This window comes from Osmerus eperlanus, chromosome 7, assembly GCF_963692335.1.
Source record: "Osmerus eperlanus chromosome 7, fOsmEpe2.1, whole genome shotgun sequence".
In the NCBI taxonomy this organism is placed as follows: domain Eukaryota; kingdom Metazoa; phylum Chordata; class Actinopteri; order Osmeriformes; family Osmeridae; genus Osmerus; species Osmerus eperlanus.
Genome location: NC_085024.1, coordinates 1,006,263 through 1,026,355, shown reverse-complemented (window position 1 = coordinate 1,026,355; position 20,093 = coordinate 1,006,263). Strand labels below are relative to the sequence as shown.

The 20,093-nt window shown below is 48.4% G+C and overlaps 1 protein-coding gene across 1 annotated transcript in view; it reads left to right on the top strand.

The window, feature by feature from the left end:
* The window catches only part of rragca (Ras-related GTP binding Ca), a 29,159-nt gene extending 13,473 nt beyond the window's left edge, over positions 1-15,686 (top strand). Inside the window, exons 3-7 of the mRNA XM_062466407.1 lie at positions 3,353-3,552; positions 12,501-12,615; positions 13,273-13,415; positions 13,547-13,695; positions 14,232-15,686. Coding sequence (XP_062322391.1) covers positions 3,353-3,552; positions 12,501-12,615; positions 13,273-13,415; positions 13,547-13,695; positions 14,232-14,392 — 768 coding nt within the window. The 3' untranslated portion in view covers positions 14,393-15,686. The remainder of the gene's footprint in view (positions 1-3,352; positions 3,553-12,500; positions 12,616-13,272; positions 13,416-13,546; positions 13,696-14,231) is intronic.
* Positions 15,687-20,093: the final 4,407 nt, after the last annotated feature.

Below are 20,093 nucleotides of genomic sequence, written 5' to 3'. Positions count from 1 at the left end.
CAGTCCCTCTCTAACCCCTGGCACATCTCTGTCAGGCTGGTACAGTCCCTCTCTAACCCCTGGCACATCTCTGTCAGGCTGGTACAGTCCCTCTCTAACCCCTGGCACATCTCTGTCAGGCTGGTACAGTCCCTCTCTAACCCCTGGCACATCTCTGTCAGGCTGGTACAGTCCCTCTCTAACCCCTGGCACATCTCTGTCAGGCTGGTACAGTCCCTCTCTAACCCCTGGCACATCTCTGTCAGGCTGGTACAGTCCCTCTCTAACCCCTGGCACATCTCTGTCAGGCTGGTACAGTCCCTCTCTAACCCCTGGCACATCACTGTCAGGCTGGTACAGTCCCTCTCTAACCCCTGGCACATCTCTGTCAGGCTGGTACAGTCCCTCTCTAACCCCTGGCACATCACTGTCAGGCTGGTACAGTCCCTCTCTAACCCCTGGCACATCACTGTCAGGCTGGTACAGTCCCTCTCTAACCCCTGGCACATCACTGTCAGGCTGGTACAGTCCCTCTCTAACCCCTGGCACATCACTGTCAGGCTGGTACAGTCCCTCTCTAACCCCTGGCACATCACTGTCAGGCTGGTACAGTCCCTCTCTAACCCCTGGCACATCACTGTCAGGCTGGTACAGTCCCTCTCTAACCCCTGGCACATCTGTCAGGCTGGTACAGTCCCTCTCTAACCCCTGGCACATCTCTGTCAGGCTGGTACAGTCCCTCTCTAACCCCTGGCACATCTCTGTCAGGCTGGTACAGTCCCTCTCTAACCCCTGGCACATCTCTGTCAGGCTGGTACAGTCCCTCTCTAACCCCTGGCACATCACTGTCAGGCTGGTACAGTCCCTCTCTAACCCCTGGCACATCTCTGTCAGGCTGGTACAGTCCCTCTCTAACCCCTGGCACATCTCTGTCAGGCTGGTACAGTCCCTCTCTAACCCCTGGCACATCTCTGTCAGGCTGGTACAGTCCCTCTCTAACCCCTGGCACATCTCTGTCAGGCTGGTACAGTCCCTCTCTAACCCCTGGCACATCACTGTCAGGCTGGTACAGTCCCTCTCTAACCCCTGGCACATCTCTGTCAGGCTGGTACAGTCCCTCTCTAACCCCTGGCACATCACTGTCAGGCTGGTACAGTCCCTCTCTAACCCCTGGCACATCTCTGTCAGGCTGGTACAGTCCCTCTCTAACCCCTGGCACATCACTGTCAGGCTGGTACAGTCCCTCTCTAACCCCTGGCACATCACTGTCAGGCTGGTACAGTCCCTCTCTAACCCCTGGCACATCACTGTCAGGCTGGTACAGTCCCTCTCTAACCCCTGGCACATCTCTGTCAGGCTGGTACAGTCCCTCTCTAACCCCTGGCACATCTCTGTCAGGCTGGTACAGTCCCTCTCTAACCTCTGGCACATCTCTGTCAGGCTGGTACAGTCCCTCTCTAACCCCTGGCACATCTCTGTCAGGCTGGTACAGTCCCTCTCTAACCCCTGGCACATCACTGTCAGGCTGGTACAGTCCCTCTCTAACCTCTGGCACATCACTGTCAGGCTGGTACAGTCCCTCTCTAACCCCTGGCACATCTCTGTCAGGCTGGTACAGTCCCTCTCTAACCCCTGGCACATCACTGTCAGGCTGGTACAGTCCCTCTCTAACCCCTGGCACATCACTGTCAGGCTGGTACAGTCCCTCTCTAACCCCTGGCACATCACTGTCAGGCTGGTACAGTCCCTCTCTAACCCCTGGCACATCTCTGTCAGGCTGGTACAGTCCCTCTCTAACCCCTGGCACATCACTGTCAGGCTGGTACAGTCCCTCTCTAACCCCTGGCACATCTCTGTCAGGCTGGTACAGTCCCTCTCTAACCCCTGGCACATCACTGTCAGGCTGGTACAGTCCCTCTCTAACCCCTGGCACATCACTGTCAGGCTGGTACAGTCCCTCTCTAACCCCTGGCACATCTCTGTCAGGCTGGTACAGTCCCTCTCTAACCCCTGGCACATCTCTGTCAGGCTGGTACAGTCCCTCTCTAACCTCTGGCACATCTCTGTCAGGCTGGTACAGTCCCTCTCTAACCCCTGGCACATCTCTGTCAGGCTGGTACAGTCCCTCTCTAACCCCTGGCACATCACTGTCAGGCTGGTACAGTCCCTCTCTAACCTCTGGCACATCACTGTCAGGCTGGTACAGTCCCTCTCTAACCCCTGGCACATCTCTGTCAGGCTGGTACAGTCCCTCTCTAACCCCTGGCACATCACTGTCAGGCTGGTACAGTCCCTCTCTAACCCCTGGCACATCTCTGTCAGGCTGGTACAGTCCCTCTCTAACCCCTGGCACATCACTGTCAGGCTGGTACAGTCCCTCTCTAACCCCTGGCACATCTCTGTCAGGCTGGTACAGTCCCTCTCTAACCCCTGGCACATCACTGTCAGGCTGGTACAGTCCCTCTCTAACCCCTGGCACATCACTGTCAGGCTGGTACAGTCCCTCTCTAACCCCTGGCACATCACTGTCAGGCTGGTACAGTCCCTCTCTAACCCCTGGCACATCTCTGTCAGGCTGGTACAGTCCCTCTCTAACCCCTGGCACATCTCTGTCAGGCTGGTACAGTCCCTCTCTAACCTCTGGCACATCTCTGTCAGGCTGGTACAGTCCCTCTCTAACCCCTGGCACATCTCTGTCAGGCTGGTACAGTCCCTCTCTAACCCCTGGCACATCACTGTCAGGCTGGTACAGTCCCTCTCTAACCTCTGGCACATCACTGTCAGGCTGGTACAGTCCCTCTCTAACCCCTGGCACATCTCTGTCAGGCTGGTACAGTCCCTCTCTAACCCCTGGCACATCACTGTCAGGCTGGTACAGTCCCTCTCTAACCCCTGGCACATCACTGTCAGGCTGGTACAGTCCCTCTCTAACCCCTGGCACATCTCTGTCAGGCTGGTACAGTCCCTCTCTAACCCCTGGCACATCACTGTCAGGCTGGTACAGTCCCTCTCTAACCCCTGGCACATCTCTGTCAGGCTGGTACAGTCCCTCTCTAACCCCTGGCACATCACTGTCAGGCTGGTACAGTCCCTCTCTAACCCCTGGCACATCACTGTCAGGCTGGTACAGTCCCTCTCTAACCCCTGGCCCTGTTTGGTAGCTTTAGACTAATCTGAAAATTAGATCTGAACCTTCTGTGTCTCTCTGTGTGTGTGCGTGCGTGTGCGTGTGTGTGCGTGTGCGTGCGTGTGCGTGCGTGTGTGCGTGTGTGCGTGCGTGTGCGTGCGTGTGCGTGCGTGTGCGTGCGTGTGTGCGTGTGCGTGTGTGCGTGTGTGTGCGTGCGTGTGCGTGCGTGTGTGTGCTCTCCTCCAGGACGACTATGTGGAGGCGCTCTGCAGACTCCACCTCACCGTGTCGCGGGCCTACAGAGTCAACCCTGACATCAACTTCGAGGTGTTTATCCACAAGGTGGACGGACTCTCTGATGACCACAAGATCGAGACCCAGAGAGACATCCACCAGAGAGCCAATGACGACCTGGCCGACGCCAGCCTGGAGAAACTTCACCTCAGGTACACACACACACACACAGAAACACACACACAATTACACACAGTCAGACACTCACACATATACACACATATACACACACAAACACAGAGTCAGACACATTCTGACTCTGTGTTTGTGTGTATTCACAGACACACACACGCTTTCAGACAAACACGGACACAAACGTATGAACACACATTAACTAGTTACAAGGCATCCATACACCAGCACCAGCCGTCCGCAGAGCAGGACAGAGCAGGACAGGACAGAGCAGGACAGGACAGAGCAGGACAGGACAGAGCAGGACAGGACAGAGCAGGACAGGACAGAGCAGGACAGGACAGAGCAGGACAGGACAGAGCAGGACAGGACAGAGCAGGACAGGACAGAGCAGGACAGAGCAGGACAGAGCAGGACAGAGCAGGACAGAGCAGGACAGGACAGGACAGAGCAGGACAGGACAGAGCAGGACAGGACAGAGCAGGACAGAGCAGGACAGAGCAGGACAGAACAGGACAGAGCAGGACAGAGCAGGACAGGACAGAGCAGGGCAGAGCAGGACAGAGCAGGACAGAGCAGAGCAGGACAGAGCAGAGCAGGGCAGAGCAGGGCAGGGCAGAGCAGAGCAGGACAGAGTAGAGTAGGGCAGAGTAGGGCAGAGTAGGGCAGAGCAGGGCAGAGTAGGGCAGAGCAGGGCAGAGCAGGGCAGAGCAGGGCAGAGCAGGACAGAGCAGGACAGAGCAGGACAGAGCAGGACAGAGCAGGGCAGAGCAGGGCAGAGCAGGACAGAGCAGGACAGAGTAGAGTAGGGCAGGACAGAGTAGAGTAGAGTAGGGCAGAGCAGAGTAGGGCAGAGTAGGGAAAAGCAGAGCAGAGCCGGGCAAGGCAGGACAGGACAGGGCAGGGCAGGGAAGGGCATATCACTGCTGCTGTTGAGTCAGATCTAATCTGAGCTAAATGCCTTATTGGGTGTGCTTTGCCTTCGGCAAGGGCACAACCTTTGTTCTCTCACATATATATTTATTTATTTATTATTTATTTTCGCCCCCCTAAGGATCAGTCAATATTTGGACTACATACACAACGGCGGTGTCAAAAGGTTCGTCTTGTTAGCGATTGCGTTGGTTGTATTTTTATTTACGTTCCGTTGCATGGTTTAAGTAGAAATTGCGTTTTTGTGGTGAAAAGTGAAGCTAACGGTGGCTAATTTGCTAGCCACAGTCACTGACGTTACTAACGTCACTACGTCACGAAAACACGCGTGACTACCTGTAGCAGAACATTCGTTTCGCATCTGTTAACTTGGGGGATAGCTAGGCTAACTATAGCTTTACTGCAAGGCAGCTGCAGAAACGCCACAAGCAAAGAGGCCAGGGTGATAACTATTTACTCATTTTACTTTGTGATGTGAAACACAATTATGAAATGTAATGTACAATATTAGCTGATATTATTAAGGAAGTAGGCCCAAATTTTTTCATATTTTTACCACCACATATCAATTGTTATTAGTAGTATTTTATATAGCCAGCTTTAGTTAAAGTTTATCGTAAGCTTGTTAGATTCTAAATGCAGTTGGAGCTAGACTGTAGGTCTACGTAAGCAACACTTTTACTCTATCTAGCTGTACATGTATCATAGCCAGAAGATCACCAGATCACTACAAACAAAAGGAGTGGAAGAACACAGGACATATTGTACAATAAAATGTTTTATTGAATGCAGTTGGTTGCCTTGTTTATTCTGTTCTATTTACCAAACTCCTTTCTTCTTAAATTGAGCAGTTGCTGGTGATAATGGTTAGATTCAACTTGCATCAAGTACTACAAATATAAGTGTTGTTAATGTGGTAGGCTAAATTGTAAGTGGGCTGATGAATAAAACGTTTAACAAGACCCATTTACTTCAACCGTCTAAGGTTAAACGTTAAGTGGAACAATATAGTCCTCATTAGGCTACTGTTTGGTATGTACAGTATGGTACAGTACAGTTTGTACAGTATGGTAGCTAGCATAGCCATTTCTAGCTCTGCTTCACAATATTGCGTTATGTATAAGTTCATGTAATACATACATGTTAATAAAGTATCAGACATACATGATACAACACACCAGTAACCAATTGACATTATGTGTTAATATACCGAAAATGTCCGTGAATTGAGATGGTGCTGCTGTCTGTCCCGCCGAAAACCATTCAAACAGGTTGACAGCAGTGGGGGTTTTGTTTAACTACAGGGAGCTACCGGAACCACGTGACAAAAAAGCTCTAGCTTTTTTCCTGTGTTTCACTGGCAGTGAGTGTTCACAATGTTGTATTTCACTCCATTCTACACCAAACACGTCAGGGAGGACTGCCTTTTGTAGATACGAGTCTGCTGAAGATAGACAGAATATCGGATTTCTTTAACCGAGCCTGTTTCATTCATCATTTGCCTGAGAAAGCGACTTCCGTTGGCCAGCTTCATTGAAAACCATTCAAACCGGTTGACAGCAGTGTTTTTTTGGGGAACTACAGCGAGCTACATGAACCACGTGATCACGTGTCGGAGAGATCAAAGCGTGTCGCAACTCTTTTTCTATGGCTCTGCCACAGTGGTCTATGATGCATCTGTTTTCAATCGTTAAAATAAACATTCCTCACAAATACATTTTCTTTGTAGGGTTTACTATGACATTACATTACAAGTAAACGATTTGTTGGTGAAATTATCATTACCTGTGGTTTCAAACCAGTGTTGCTCATTGCAACGCTGTAGCCTACGCGAGACACACGACAACTTACACAGCTGTTTAGGAAGTCAAACGGCGACAGAACATGTTCGGCACTCCCCTTACTTAAATCAAAAGTCTTTCAATAGGTGAAACTATCTGACTACTAACCTGAACTTCATTGCCACAGCCTAAACTTTGTCAATCTGTTCATGAAAATAATTAATTTCAGCCTAAACCGTACAACGGAACGTTTAATTGAATTCAACCAATGCAATCGCTACCAAGACGAACCACAGCAGTAGTCTAGTACCGTACCGTAGTAGTACAATTTACCGGGGCAGCTTCTCCACACAGGGCTATATCGCACTTGGCGTTGTTACTGACAATGATCGCTACCAGTGAGCTTTTTATGAATGAGCGATTTTCCACTAAATAAATGTCAAGCTTATTTACGTTTTTGGGGGCATATTTTCAGTTAGCAGATGGTACTGTTTGAATCGCGATTCTATCTTCTGCCGGTAACGTCGTAGAATAATCTTCAAAGGGGGTTCTTTATTAATGAATGAATGCAATATGAGTAGGCTAAATGCCTGAAAATATCACGAGAAGGGAAAACTTAAAAGGACGTTTAAGTCATAGAGATTAGGTCAATTTTTACACCGGTCTGCCAAATGTATTCGTTTTGATTCAGCTATGAGGCTGCCTCTTGCAGGGGAAATGAGAAGACATCATATTTCATTCTACACTTCACTCGTATTTTGAGTTGTAAATGAGCAGCAAAAAAAATATGCTTTTAAATCTATGTAATATTTATACATAATAAGTAGGCCCTATGCATTTTTATATAAAATATACAGAAATATCAGTTGTAAAAATGGCATTAACCCTTTGACGCGTACGAACACACCGGTGTGTTGAGTCCTGGCTGGTCCCTGGAGCGTACCAACACACCGGTGTGTTGGAACGCGTCCTTTAGAATGTCCAGTTTGGCTTATTACGTAACAAACTCTTCAGCATTAGCCTACGCGTATGTTATAAACATGAATCTCAATTTACTGTATATTTTGAGAAAGTTTACCTTTATTATCCATAAGAAAACGTTCAAACAATTTAGTTTAGCTAATGTTAGCTAACAGCTAACCAAAAATAACTCACGCTTTACCCACGCCACCTAGTAAACCATAATATTATCCGTTTTCCTTGACTTGGCTATCGCTTTCAACAGATTTTACTATTGTACAACCAACCAGAGATCGAAATAATAGATATACGTTCACAAATATGCATCTAAAACATCTGACATTCGTCTGTCTTTCGTCTCGTTTTGAGCTACTAGAGGCCATCTTTGATTTTTTTGTCTTCCGGCAACAAATATGACCCTTGATGATGTACCCCTTGACCCCCTACACCTCAGTATTTTCTCGTGAGAAGAGTAGGTTATCTCGTTGACCCTTTGACACCCACAATGCATTGAGTACTGATCAAAACAAAAAACATGGCAGCCTACATTATCGTCATTAGCCAAGTTAGCTTCTCGAAAGCTACACTACGATAATATATCATATCAATTCACTGTGGATTCACCTGTGTGAATATTAAAAAATCGGAACAGTAATGACAGTACTAAGTTATTTTAATAAATATTTTAATAAGTTAAAAAGCCCACACCAACACGTTTCTTAATTTTTAACACGTATCCTTTTACTCATTTCAGGTAGCTAATTACATGTCCAGGAAAGGGTACAATCTCGTCATTGTCACGTTACATATCAATGAATATCATTAGCACACAGCTATAAAAAATATCACATCAAAATTATTTAAAACCTTACTGTGTAGGGGTAGGCAAAGCTTCCGTCAACATATCGGCAAAAAGGTACAGCATGTTTGAGTTGAGTGATGTACTGGCTATGTTTAGGACATGATCCTTTACACAGGATCCACTATGGACATCCAGGATCATAAAGGGCTTGGGATTTCTGGATCTGTTGTCATGACAAGTCAACTGGTATTTATTGTCATCATATACTTACAGTACACAATGAAACAAAACAACGTTCTTCCAGGACCTAGACATAACCTAGACAACTACAACAACTGTGTGGAATTAGGTCAATAAAATTGGTCCAATAAGACAAGATGAAATTTGTGACAAATGCCTCAAAACACCAAGAAGTGGGGATACTGTGAATGTAAACAAGTAAGCTAGTGCAAGGGAAACTGAATGTAAACATAACATACTAATACCATAATACATGGACATCAGTTATTGAGGTAGCAGCAATATGCAAAAATATTGAGTTTGATGATGTACAGGAGCGTGTGGGGTGCATGGGTTTGTCCACAATGCGTGTGGGTTTGGGGATGCAGCATTTGGTATAGATGTTTGTGAGGGAGGGCAGAGAGATCCTGACTATCTTCTCAGCTGTCCTCACTGTCCTCTGCAGGCCGTGATGCAGCTCCTTGGGATGCTCTCTACAGTCCCTCTATGCAATGTGGTGATGGTGTGGGATGGGAGATGGGCTTTCAGCCTTTGCAAAAAAATAAACATGCTGCTGGTACATCAAGGAATTAGGTGTTTGACGGTCTCGTTGATGTTCAGCAAGGAATGGTCACTTTGTGCTGACCGTACTTGCTCGACACCTGAGAGAAGGCCATGTACTATACATGGACAATTTGTACAGCAGTGCTGTCATGTTCTGTTTCTTGGAACGGGGCCTGTGCAGGCCAACATTCACCTGTAAAATTATAGGGAGATGTTCAAGATATAGAAAACGGTCAACAGCAGGCAATCAAGTGGTATGACAAGTGGTGCGTTTCATTACCCTATGAAACATTACAGTCATACATTGCCGTCTTGTCATTTCAATAGGTTGTTAGATTGAATAAGCATAAAGTCTGGTTTATTCTACATGTCGTCCATCAACTAGCCCTAGCCCAGATTTTCCAAACAAATTACACTTGCCTCTCATTTTTGCTTGAACTGTGGCCTGACAATAAATGAGGAATACATTTTCTATCAACACGGAAATTAATGACAGTAGATGGTAGCAAGAGATCACAAAACATAGCCATCAATATAGAATGGATGTCTGAATTATTGTGTTTGCTTTAATTTGACTAAACATGGCAAGTTAGTAATCGCTAGTTACCTGAATAATACCCTTTACTACGAGCTAGCTAGTAAAAACATCAGATAGTGGAAAACAACCACAGGTCATGCTTTCGTCTCAATATCATGCCACAGGTATGTGTATATTTTGTGGGTATAAATAATCTACTCACCAGAAAAGTTTCCCAGATAAAGATGCCAACCAAAAAGGTTTGAAGGTATCCAAGCAGCATGAGCTTGCTTGATCGCCTTTCGCCGAGGTGTGGGAGTCATGTTCCAGTCTCGCCTATAGCTCAATTTGGTTGACGATCAACAGTTGCTGCTAATTTACTTGGCTATGTTACGTAGTTTGTGTAGTAGGATTATAACAAAGTAATGCAAGTGCATCTAGTCAGTCTAGCGTATTACTAGGATTGTAATGTATCGTTTTGTTTTCGTTTAGCTGGCTTCCATCCAGTAACTTATTTTGTGAACACTGGCTGCGTTGCCAACTCAGAAGGTTTACGAGATGGAAGCCAGCTAGAGAAAACAAAACGATGAATATAAATCAAATTAGACTGACTGGATGTATCCAAATTATTTTGTATTCGTTATAATCCGACCACACAAACAACGTAACATAGCCTAGTAAATTAGCAACAGCTAACTTGTTGATTGACTCTTTACTACACTACGAGCTAGCTAGTTTGGCAAAAACATCACCTCGTGAAATACAACAGTTCATGCTTTCATCTCAGTATCGTGCAAACTATATGGGTGGTATAATTTGAGTTATACAAATACTTCAGTCACCAGAATAATAGCCAAAATATCTACTTTGAAGGTTTCCGCCAGTCCCCTGAAGCGGAAGAAATACGTAACGAGAAGGTGGATAAACAAAACAACCAATGAATGGAGTATTCGTCACTAATACGGGGTGCAAACTAGGTCAATGGAAAATGCGAACCGAGAAATACTTAAATTGTATAGCAATTCGATTTTAATGCGTCATAATCAATTTCTGGAACGTTGAGATTGATCCAAACTCACGCGCATAAAAAACTCACTCTGGGGGACCAGTCAAGGAATTTAGAACCTACGTGTGAAAGGGTTAAAAATACATTCTTAGTAACTATATCAAAAAATGCCATTACACTTTCTCAAGTCAAAAATGTGGCTTGATGGTCTTTATTCAGGCAGGAAGTCATGTACAGACTGGATCAAAAAGGCCCTTATCATATCCCCAACACCTTGTTATATAGGCAAATATTAGCCTACAGCCCCTTTACCAAAAAGATATGAGCAATAAAAAACCATCTACAAGGTTCTTCACCCTGGTGATACCCATCCCCCACTGCGTGCGCAGCCTAGCCATAATCAGGATGTCCCCCTTTCACCCAGTATCCTGAAATGCCCTGGTCTCCCCAAACTGCTTGACAACTGGTCATGGACCCTCACTCCCTCCATCCGAGCCTGGTCTCCCAGTCTCCTCAGCCTCCTCAGTCTGGGTCATCGTGACCTGTTCGGTATTTCCTCATGGGTCCTCTCACTTTCTACCGACCCTCTCATCCCGAGCCCTGGTGAACAGCTGGAAATGCTTAAACCATAGTGACCCCCTTCTCCTGCGCTCTCACTCTCTTCAGCCTTCTCTCATCCTACACTGTTGGTCTGAGTGTTCCCATAACAGAGACACAAAAGGGATTCTGCTGCATCAGCCTGCCAGACACACACCCTCGGGCCCCCCCTCCTGCTAGTCCAGACCTTGAGTCTGCATCTAACATTCCATACTGCATTCTCCTACACTAGGCCCGTTGTGACCCCATCTAACCTTACTGCCCTGCCACCCAATAATCATCTTCCCACGACAGGACCAACCCTCAACTATACTGTCTCTCCTGTGTGATCCAGTCACGCTCGGGGTCTCACGGTTCCATAGGTTCGTGCACGGAGATCACACGTTTAGTTTTGGGTTTGCTAGCTGCTCCCTCTGAGGGAATCGAAACCAAACCACGGTGTCGTAACATCACTGGGCTTTATAACATCAAGGGGTCTTTTATAGCAGCAATAATGTTTTGGTCTTTTATGACAACATTATAATTTGTTTATCCCTTATTTCTTTGTTCCCACTCGGACGAATATTGGTATGTCAGTGTGGCCTCTTTAAAGACCTGGTCACAGCCTGTCGGTCTCACCAGGAGTCACCTAGAGGAAGCAGCTGTGCTGGCATGCTCTTTAACCACACAGGAAGCAGCTGTGCTGGCATGCTCTTTAACCACACAGGAAGCAGCTGTGCTGGCATGCTCTTTAACCACACAGGAAGCAGCTGTGCTGGCATTCTCTTTAACCACACAGGAAGCAGCATGTGCTGGCACACTAGGCAGAAACTTTCCTGTAGCACTCTCCTGTTAGAACAGTCAAATACCATTAATGAGAAGGTGTGTGTGTGTGTGCACGTGCGCATGTGTTTTGCATACTCTGGAGTGTTACTGGCACATTCCTCTCTGGCCTCTTAAACACAACAGGGATTTCCTGCTTACCTACAGGAAGTAGTTCCTCCAGCCTGTCACTCCTACAGGAAGTAGTTCTTCCAGCCTGTCACTTCTACAGGAAGTAGTTCTTCCAGCCTGTCACTTCTACAGGAAGTAGTTCTTCCGGCTTCTCACTGCTCACCGCCGCTCTGCTGGCTGGGTCACATGGCCTGCGTTCACAGGGTGGCTGATCCAGGACCAGCTGGCTCTGGTGAATCTCCCTGGAAGTTAACACTACTGACATGAGAGAGGTGTGTTTATGGTGGAGAGGAAGTGAGGTGTGTTTATAGTGGAGAGGAAGTGAAGTGTGTTTATGGTGGAGAGGAAGTGAGGTGTGTGTTTATAGTGGAGAGGAAGTGAGGTGTGTTTATGGTGAAGAGGAAGTGAGGTGTGTTTATGGTGGAGAGGAAGTGAGGTGTGTTTATAGTGGAGAGGAAGTGAGGTGTGTTTATGGTGGAGAGGAAGTGAGGTGCGTTTATGGTGGAGAGGAAGGGAGGTGCGTTTATGGTGGAGAGGAAGTGAGGTGTGTTTATGGTGGAGAGGAAGTGAAGTGTGTTTATTGTGTAATGTAAATGTAATGGTGGAGGGGAAACAAATATGCCTCACTTCTCCTTTTCTCTCCCCCTCCCCTCCAGTTTCTACTTGACCAGTATATACGACCACTCCATCTTTGAGGCATTCAGCAAGGTGGTTCAGAAGCTCATCCCTCAGCTGCCCACACTGGAGAACCTCCTGAACATCTTCATATCTGTACGTACCTCCACCACCAGGCCAGACGTATGTGTGTGTGTGTGTGTAGGGGGGTCTGGGTCCTGCTGTGGGATGTGTAACACTGACTCCAGAGCTGGCCCTGGGAGACTGCATGCTGTGTTACATGAATCATTGTTGTGGATGATTCAGTGTAGGTTCTAAATGAGCAGCTCAATAATTCATTCTGGAAGTACTGCTGCTGAAACAGCCTGGGTGATTGCCGGGGGAGGGGTGGGACTTTAGAAGGATCTGTAAATGTGCACAGGAAGTGACAAATGGATCTGATCTAACGGATGTCCCTCTCCTCTCCCTTTCTCTCTTCCTCTCACTCACTCACTCACCCTTTCCCTCTCCTCTCCCTCTCTCTCTCCCTCCTCTCCCTCTCTCTCTTCCCCACTCACTCTCTCACTCTCCCTCTCCTCTCTCTCCCTCTCCTCTCTCTTCCTCACTCTCCCTCCCTCCTCCCTCTCCCTCCCCCCCCCTCTCTCTCTCTCTCTCTCTCTCTCTCTCTCTCTCTCTCTCTCTCCCTCCTCTCACTCACTCACTCTCCTTTCTCTCTTCCTCTCACTCACTCTCTCCCTCTCCTCTCTCTCTTCCTCCCATCCACTCTCCCTCCGCTCTCTCCTCTCCTCACCTCTTGTGTCTGTCCTCTGACAGAATTCAGGGATAGAGAAGGCCTTCCTGTTTGACGTGGTCAGTAAGATCTACATAGCTACAGACAGCTCCCCGGTGGACATGCAGTCTTACGAGCTGTGCTGCGACATGATAGACGTGGTCATAGACGTCTCCTGCATCTACGGGTAAGCCTGCTGGAACCACACACACACACACCACACCTCAGAACACCACACACACACCACAGACACACACACACAACACCCTCAGGACTAGTTCATCAGAGTATGTCTCGTGTGTGTCTGTGTGTGCGCAGGCTGAAGGAGGATGGGAGTGGCAGTGCGTATGATAAGGAGTCTCTGGCCATCATCAAGCTTAACAACACCACAGTGCTGTACCTGAAGGAGGTCACCAGGTTCCTGGCCCTCGTCTGCATCCTTCGGGAGGAGAGCTTTGAGCGCAAAGGTCAGACACACATCTGCCTGAAGGTCAATGGTCAGACACACCTGCATTAAGGTCAAAGGTTAAACACACACCTGCCTGAAGGTCAATGGTCAGACACACCTGCATTAAGGTCAAAGGTCAGACACACCTGCATGAAGGTCAAAGGTCAGACACCCCCATCCCTGAAGGTCAAAGGTTAAACACACACACCTGCATGAAGGTCAAAAGTTAAACACACACATCTGCCTGAAGGTGCAAAGGTCAGACACACCTGCCTGAAGGTCAAAGGTCAGACACCCTCCATCCCTGAAGGTCAGAGGTCAGACACAGTCATCTTCATCCTCGTTCTCAACAGTCATATCAGTGTGCTACAACACAGCCTGGTGGAGTTCTGCTGCTGAGAGACTAGACTTTACTGCTCTACTGTACAACATCAAGGGTGCACTACTGACAATACACAGTATATAAAGTAGAAACAGTATACATACAGTATAAACTAGACAATATTAATTTACTGACTGTGTAATTGATATCCCATCTCTAATTCGGTCCTGTAGGTCTGATAGACTACAACTTCCACTGTTTCCGGAAGGCGATCCACGAGGTGTTTGAGGTGGGTGTGGCTTCCCCCCGCCTGGCCCTGCCTGGAGCCACGCCCTGTGCCACGCCCTGCTCCAAGGCGGTGGCTCTCAACGGCACACCTCGCAGCACTGTGTGACTTCCCCTGGGGGAGAGGGGAGGGGGGGACAGCACAGGAAGAGCACAGGAAGAGCACAGGAGCCTGTGGACGATGATCAGGACTCCAGCTGTGCCTCCCACACTCAGGAGCACAGAGAAGACTGGAGCGGGGAGGGGAGAAGGGGGAGGGGAGAGGGGAGAGGGGGGAGAGGATTGCACGCTTACAACACAAGGATGGAAGGGAAACTTAGTTGTGCCTGAATGCAGGGCATGGACTCATCATTCACCACAAGCAGGCCAGCACAGAGACTGGAGCAGTACCCCCAGGGTGCTGTCTGTCCTGGGGAGGCGGAGGTAGTCATGGTGACATCCCATACCAGACCATCACCAGGCTGAGGGTCACAGATACACTTGTCTAACAAGGCCTTATTTACATCCAGCCAGTCAGGCTTGGTCTCCCCCCTCCCCTCTCCCCTCTCCCCTGGACTGGAACTGTGGTTCAGGGCTCACCTAGAAGAGCTCAGCTCTGAGGAGAATTAGGGATTGAAGTGTGTGTGCGTATGTGTAAGAAAGAGAGTGTGTGTGCACGCGTGTGTGCATGCGTGTGTTTGTAAGAGAGCGTGTGTACATGTGCGCATGTGTAAGGAAGAGAAAGAGTGTGTGTGTGCATGTGAGAGGAGTGTGGTAGCGGTGGTACATGCCCTGAACTACACTGTGCTGGAGGATGCAGAATGATGCAGGCTCAATTTCTCAAACACAAAAATCATCTTGTCGTCTGTTAATTTTGAGATCACTCATCACAATCTGATGGACTTGGAATCTTACAATGTAACCGGAGCGATGTGTAGCCACTGCTAAACTGCCCCCATCTAGAAATCTAAATATGTTGCCAAAACAACAATTACAAAAAACAAAAGGGTTGTATTTTAATATCTCATGAGAGACACATAAGCCTGGTGATATCTCCACAGTATGGGAGGTGTTGACTGGTACCAGACCTGTTGTACCAAATGGTTCTTACTGAGAGGATTCAGGTGGCGTGAGGACATGAGAAGTTCCTGATGGAATCTCCATTCCAGCTGTGCAGCACTCAAGTACAAATGTTATGATGAGGACTATATTCTCTGTTATTATGCCCCTGCTTGATGACTGCTCAGACGGGAGTCGGCGGAGGAACACGGAGCTAACCTGCAGAAGAAGCGCATTCCTAGCATGTATGCAAGTGTTCTCACGATTCATCGTTCTCACTGTCCGATATCTCACTGTACTCTACTGATGGGAGGGGGGAAAGACTAACAACAACAAATTAAAACTTGACAGAAACTAAACCAAAACTGTTTTCAAATAATTATGTTTGCTTTGTTTAGCAGTTTGACTCTAAACGGTGTTGGCCCTTGACGCTTATGAAGCAGAAACGCGCATGTTCCTACACTTCCGACACCACACAGACAAGTAGCGCTAAATTCACATCAGCTCAGTTTTATAGATTTCCCGAGGACTATTCCAACTAACAATTCCTAGAATTCTAAAGCACTATAGCTATGGCAATAAATGAATATCTAAACTGTTTTGTTTTGCTCATAGGAGTTCTCTAACCAACACCAGAGGGAAGAGCAGGCCCTGGCCGCGACATAGCCTACAAACAAGTTTGATCAAAAGTTTGGCGTGAGATCAACGTCAACGTTCGGGTAAAAAGACGTTAGGGGATTTTTCGGATTGGCATTTAACTCTGTATAACTCGAGACAACTATCATCTAAGTATGTCTGCGCCTCGTCCATTAATTGTGTAGTATAACGGGACAGGTTATCCCTTATTTCTCAGCGTGAGAAATGTAATGAAATGTGTGAGAAATACAAGATGTTGCGTGAGAAATGGCTCAAATGCGTGAATCTCACGGCGAATACGTGAGACTTGAGAGCCCTACAAGTTGAATGCAAAATTAACTATTTTCTTAAAGGCAAAGTTAAATCTACTCCAGAATGCATACACACACTCTACATAACGTTATCGTGAAGTAGCGTGCACTAGGCATACACAATTAGAACGGATAAAATATATGTAGCCACTAAATCCAACTTCATAGTAGGCTACAGTTAGGCTTGTGAATGCATGCGCTGCGGTCTTGGTTCTTACAGTATCACTAATGGGCCAAAACAATGGAGAATCGTTCAATAAATCCCCTCACGTTTAGTTAAATGACTTGTTTCATCTAGACCGTCATCAGCCGTTACGTGGGGCGTAAGAAGCCAAACTCCACTTCCCACTACGATTTAGATGCAGTTCAACACTGACAGCTTTTTATCCATTTCATTAAGCCCCTAATGTCTTAAGTTCCCGCATTAATTCTCGCCGTGGCTTCCCGCGCCCTTAGCGACTCTCACGGTTTCTAATTTTGACGCTAATTCGACATCAGTTAGCTTCATGTATGTATAGCAGGAGAAGTGTGACTGATTAAATGCATGGACCAAGAACAAACCCGTAGCTTTCGTTCCTCCACCGACTTAGCATGGTGCTTACATTCATTTTGGATGAAGTTCAATTCGACAAAGATAACATTAATATTTGTCTTTTGATAAGAGGCACAACCCACGTAGAAGGTAGCTACTGCACGTTCTTCAAATCTGTTTGATTTGGTGCTATGCACTGCATCTTATTCAGCCGCTAGATGGCGCCGGTGTCCGCAAAGAAACGGTCCATCGTGTCCGCTCCACCGCTGGTAAGCGGTCAACAGGACTATCAAATCTCAACATCACACCCGTTCAGAGGGAGAGAGAGCAGTATGATGTACAACAGTCATTTGGAACTGTTGCTGCTGCTGGAATTGCCTTCCTTTATCAAAAGCGACTAAGGTTCCCTTCACCCAAATGAGGAATCTAATGCAATAATAAAATAAAGACGGCAGGGCGGACGGTATGTGATGTCACTCCGCGCACCCATTACTTTACCGGCTGCTCTCCCCTTCATCGCGTGCGGCGGCTCGTTAAAGCTGCACCGCTGTCATTCTGTTCTTAATAAAGCTCGCTCGTCAGAAAATTATCTTTCATCTTCACATTTTATTAGTCGTGCTCATGGGAGATGAGGAGAAAATGACACGAGACTTACACGAGATATATCTTACATAAGTGACAAATGTAAAAGTCGTACAAGGATTAATTTGTTCGTGGAGAAAGACAGGCCATGTACGGTTCGGGCTTCCTCTGGAGTTGCAGTGTGGAGCTGCAGCAGAGATAGTATGTCAACACTAACGATGACAGGGCTGTAAGTTCCACAAGCTAAACACACACCAGTTCCTCAAGGGAGGCTTTAGAAGGAGAGATAGCTGACAATCACTCCACAGTTAAGAGCAGGAGTTCCTTAGGATACAGACAGGACCTGACCAGGACCAGGACCAAGACCTGACCAGGACTAGACCAAGACCTGACCAGGACCAGACCAGGACCAGACCAGGACCTGACCAGGACCAGACCAGGACCTGACCAGGACCTGACCAGGACCAGACCAGGACCAGACCAAGACCAGACCAGGACCTGACCAGGACCTGACCAGGACCAGACCAGGACCTGACCAGGACCAGACCAGGACCAGACCAGGACCAGACCAGGACCTGACCAAGACCTGACCAGGACCAGACCAGGACCTGACCAGGACCTGACCAGGACCTGACCAGGACCAGACCAGGACCTGACCAGGACCAGACCAGGACCAGACCCAAGACCAGGACCAGACCAGGACCTGACCAGGACCAGACCAGGACCAGACCAGGACCAGACCAGGACCAGGACCAGACCAGGACCAGACCAGGACCAGACCAGGACCAGACCAGGACCAGGACCAGACCAGGACCAGACCAGGACCTGACCAGGACCAGACCAGGACCTGACCAGGACCTGACCAGGACCAGGACCAGACCTGACCAGGACCTGACCAGGACCAGACCAGGACCAGACCAGGACCAGACCAGGACCTGACCAGGACCAGACCAGGACCAGACCAGGACCTGACCAGGACCAGACCAGGACCAGACCAGGACCTGACCAGGACCTGACCAGGACCTGACCAGGACCAGACCAGGACCAGACCAGGACCTGACCAGGACCTGACCAGGACCAGACCAGGACCTGACCAGGACCAGACCAGGACCTGACCAGGACCAGACAAGGACCAGACAAGGACCAGACCAGGACCAAGACCAGACCAGGAACCAGGAGATGCAGTGAGATGAGCAGGAGCAGAGTGTGTATGTATGTGTGAGGGTGTGTATGTGTGTATGTATGTGTGAGGGTGTGTATGTGTGTGTGTATGTATGTGTGAGAGTGTGTATGTATGCGTGAGGGTGTGTATGTATGTGAGGGTGTGGGTGTGTGAGCTTGTGGGTGTATGTGTATATGCATGACCAACCTAGTTAGAGGCAGACATTTACCCCTTTTCCACCAACGCATTGTAGGGTGCTGGTTCGGAGCCAGTGCTTAATCTCAACCAGTTCTTTCTCTATCGACAGCATAAGAACCGGCTCTGAACCAGGGAAAGTGGTTCTTAACTAGCACCACAACAGAGCTGGGCTGAAGTAGGAACCAAGTAAGAACCGCTTGCGTCAGGGGCGGGGGCGGGGTTACCGTGACCAACAAGACGAACAGAATCCTTTGACCGCCATTGCTGTACGTTTTTACAATTCATATTTCAGCTAAACGGTACGTGTAAATCAGCATCTGAATTCAAATGTGACGAGAAGTGGGCAGTGTAGTTGCTGAAAATTTGCTTATTTTATTGATGAAACTGCTAGTTTGTAAATTTGCTCCGACTTTTCGATAACCTAGCTAGCATCGCAGTGCAGTGCAGACACTAGTTGCTGCATTTTATCATAATCCTATCAAATGACTGAACACAAATGTTATGAGCTATTGAGCCTATATTTAACACACATGTAATACACAAGCACTATACAGCAAAAGTTTTGTTGCGCTGATAATGCCAGTGTTGTCAAACTGCTGCGAGTCCAGGTTATTGCGCAATAGCCAAGAAATCCCACATCTCAACCTCGTGTTCTTCGGATTGATAAACAGCCTTTAGACGGGCTCTGCTTTGTGTTTGGCGCTGCCGCGCTAGCATTGCTGGGAAAGATGAGACGTATACAGTGACGTAATGACGTGGCTCTGTGGTGGCTCTCTGGCCCGTGGAAAAGCAAACCAGTTCTTAGAAGGTTCCTTGAACCAGCTCCGAACTGGCTCTAGCACCAGCTCCGAACTAGCTCCCGGTTCACTTTGGTGGAAAGGGGGGTAATTGTGGTCACCCCCAGCCTACCTCACCCCCCCTGTCTCTCACTAGTCCCCCCTCTCCCCCTCTCCCCCTTCCCCCTCTCCCCCTTCCCCCTCTCCCCCCTCTCTCCCCTCTCCCCTTCCCCCTCTCCCCCTCCCCCTCTCCCCTCTCCCCCTTCCCCTCTCCCCCTCTCTCCCCTCTCCCCCTTCCCCTCTCCCCCCTCCCCCCCTCTCCCCCCTCTCCCCCTCCTCCCCCTTCCCCCTCCCCCCCCTCTCCCCCCCCCCCCTCTCCCCCTTCCCCCCTTCCCTTCAGCTGAGTGGCTGTTGGGGGAGCCAACAGGGAGGATTTGGGGGTGGGGGTTAATGGGGGGGTGTTCAGCAGGGCGGGGCGGGGGGCCAGGGGGCGGGGGGCCAGGGGGCCGGGGCTGTTAGGCAGCGTTCTGGTGTCAGAGCCACTGTGAGCTTAGGGCAGTGCAGGGTGGTGACAC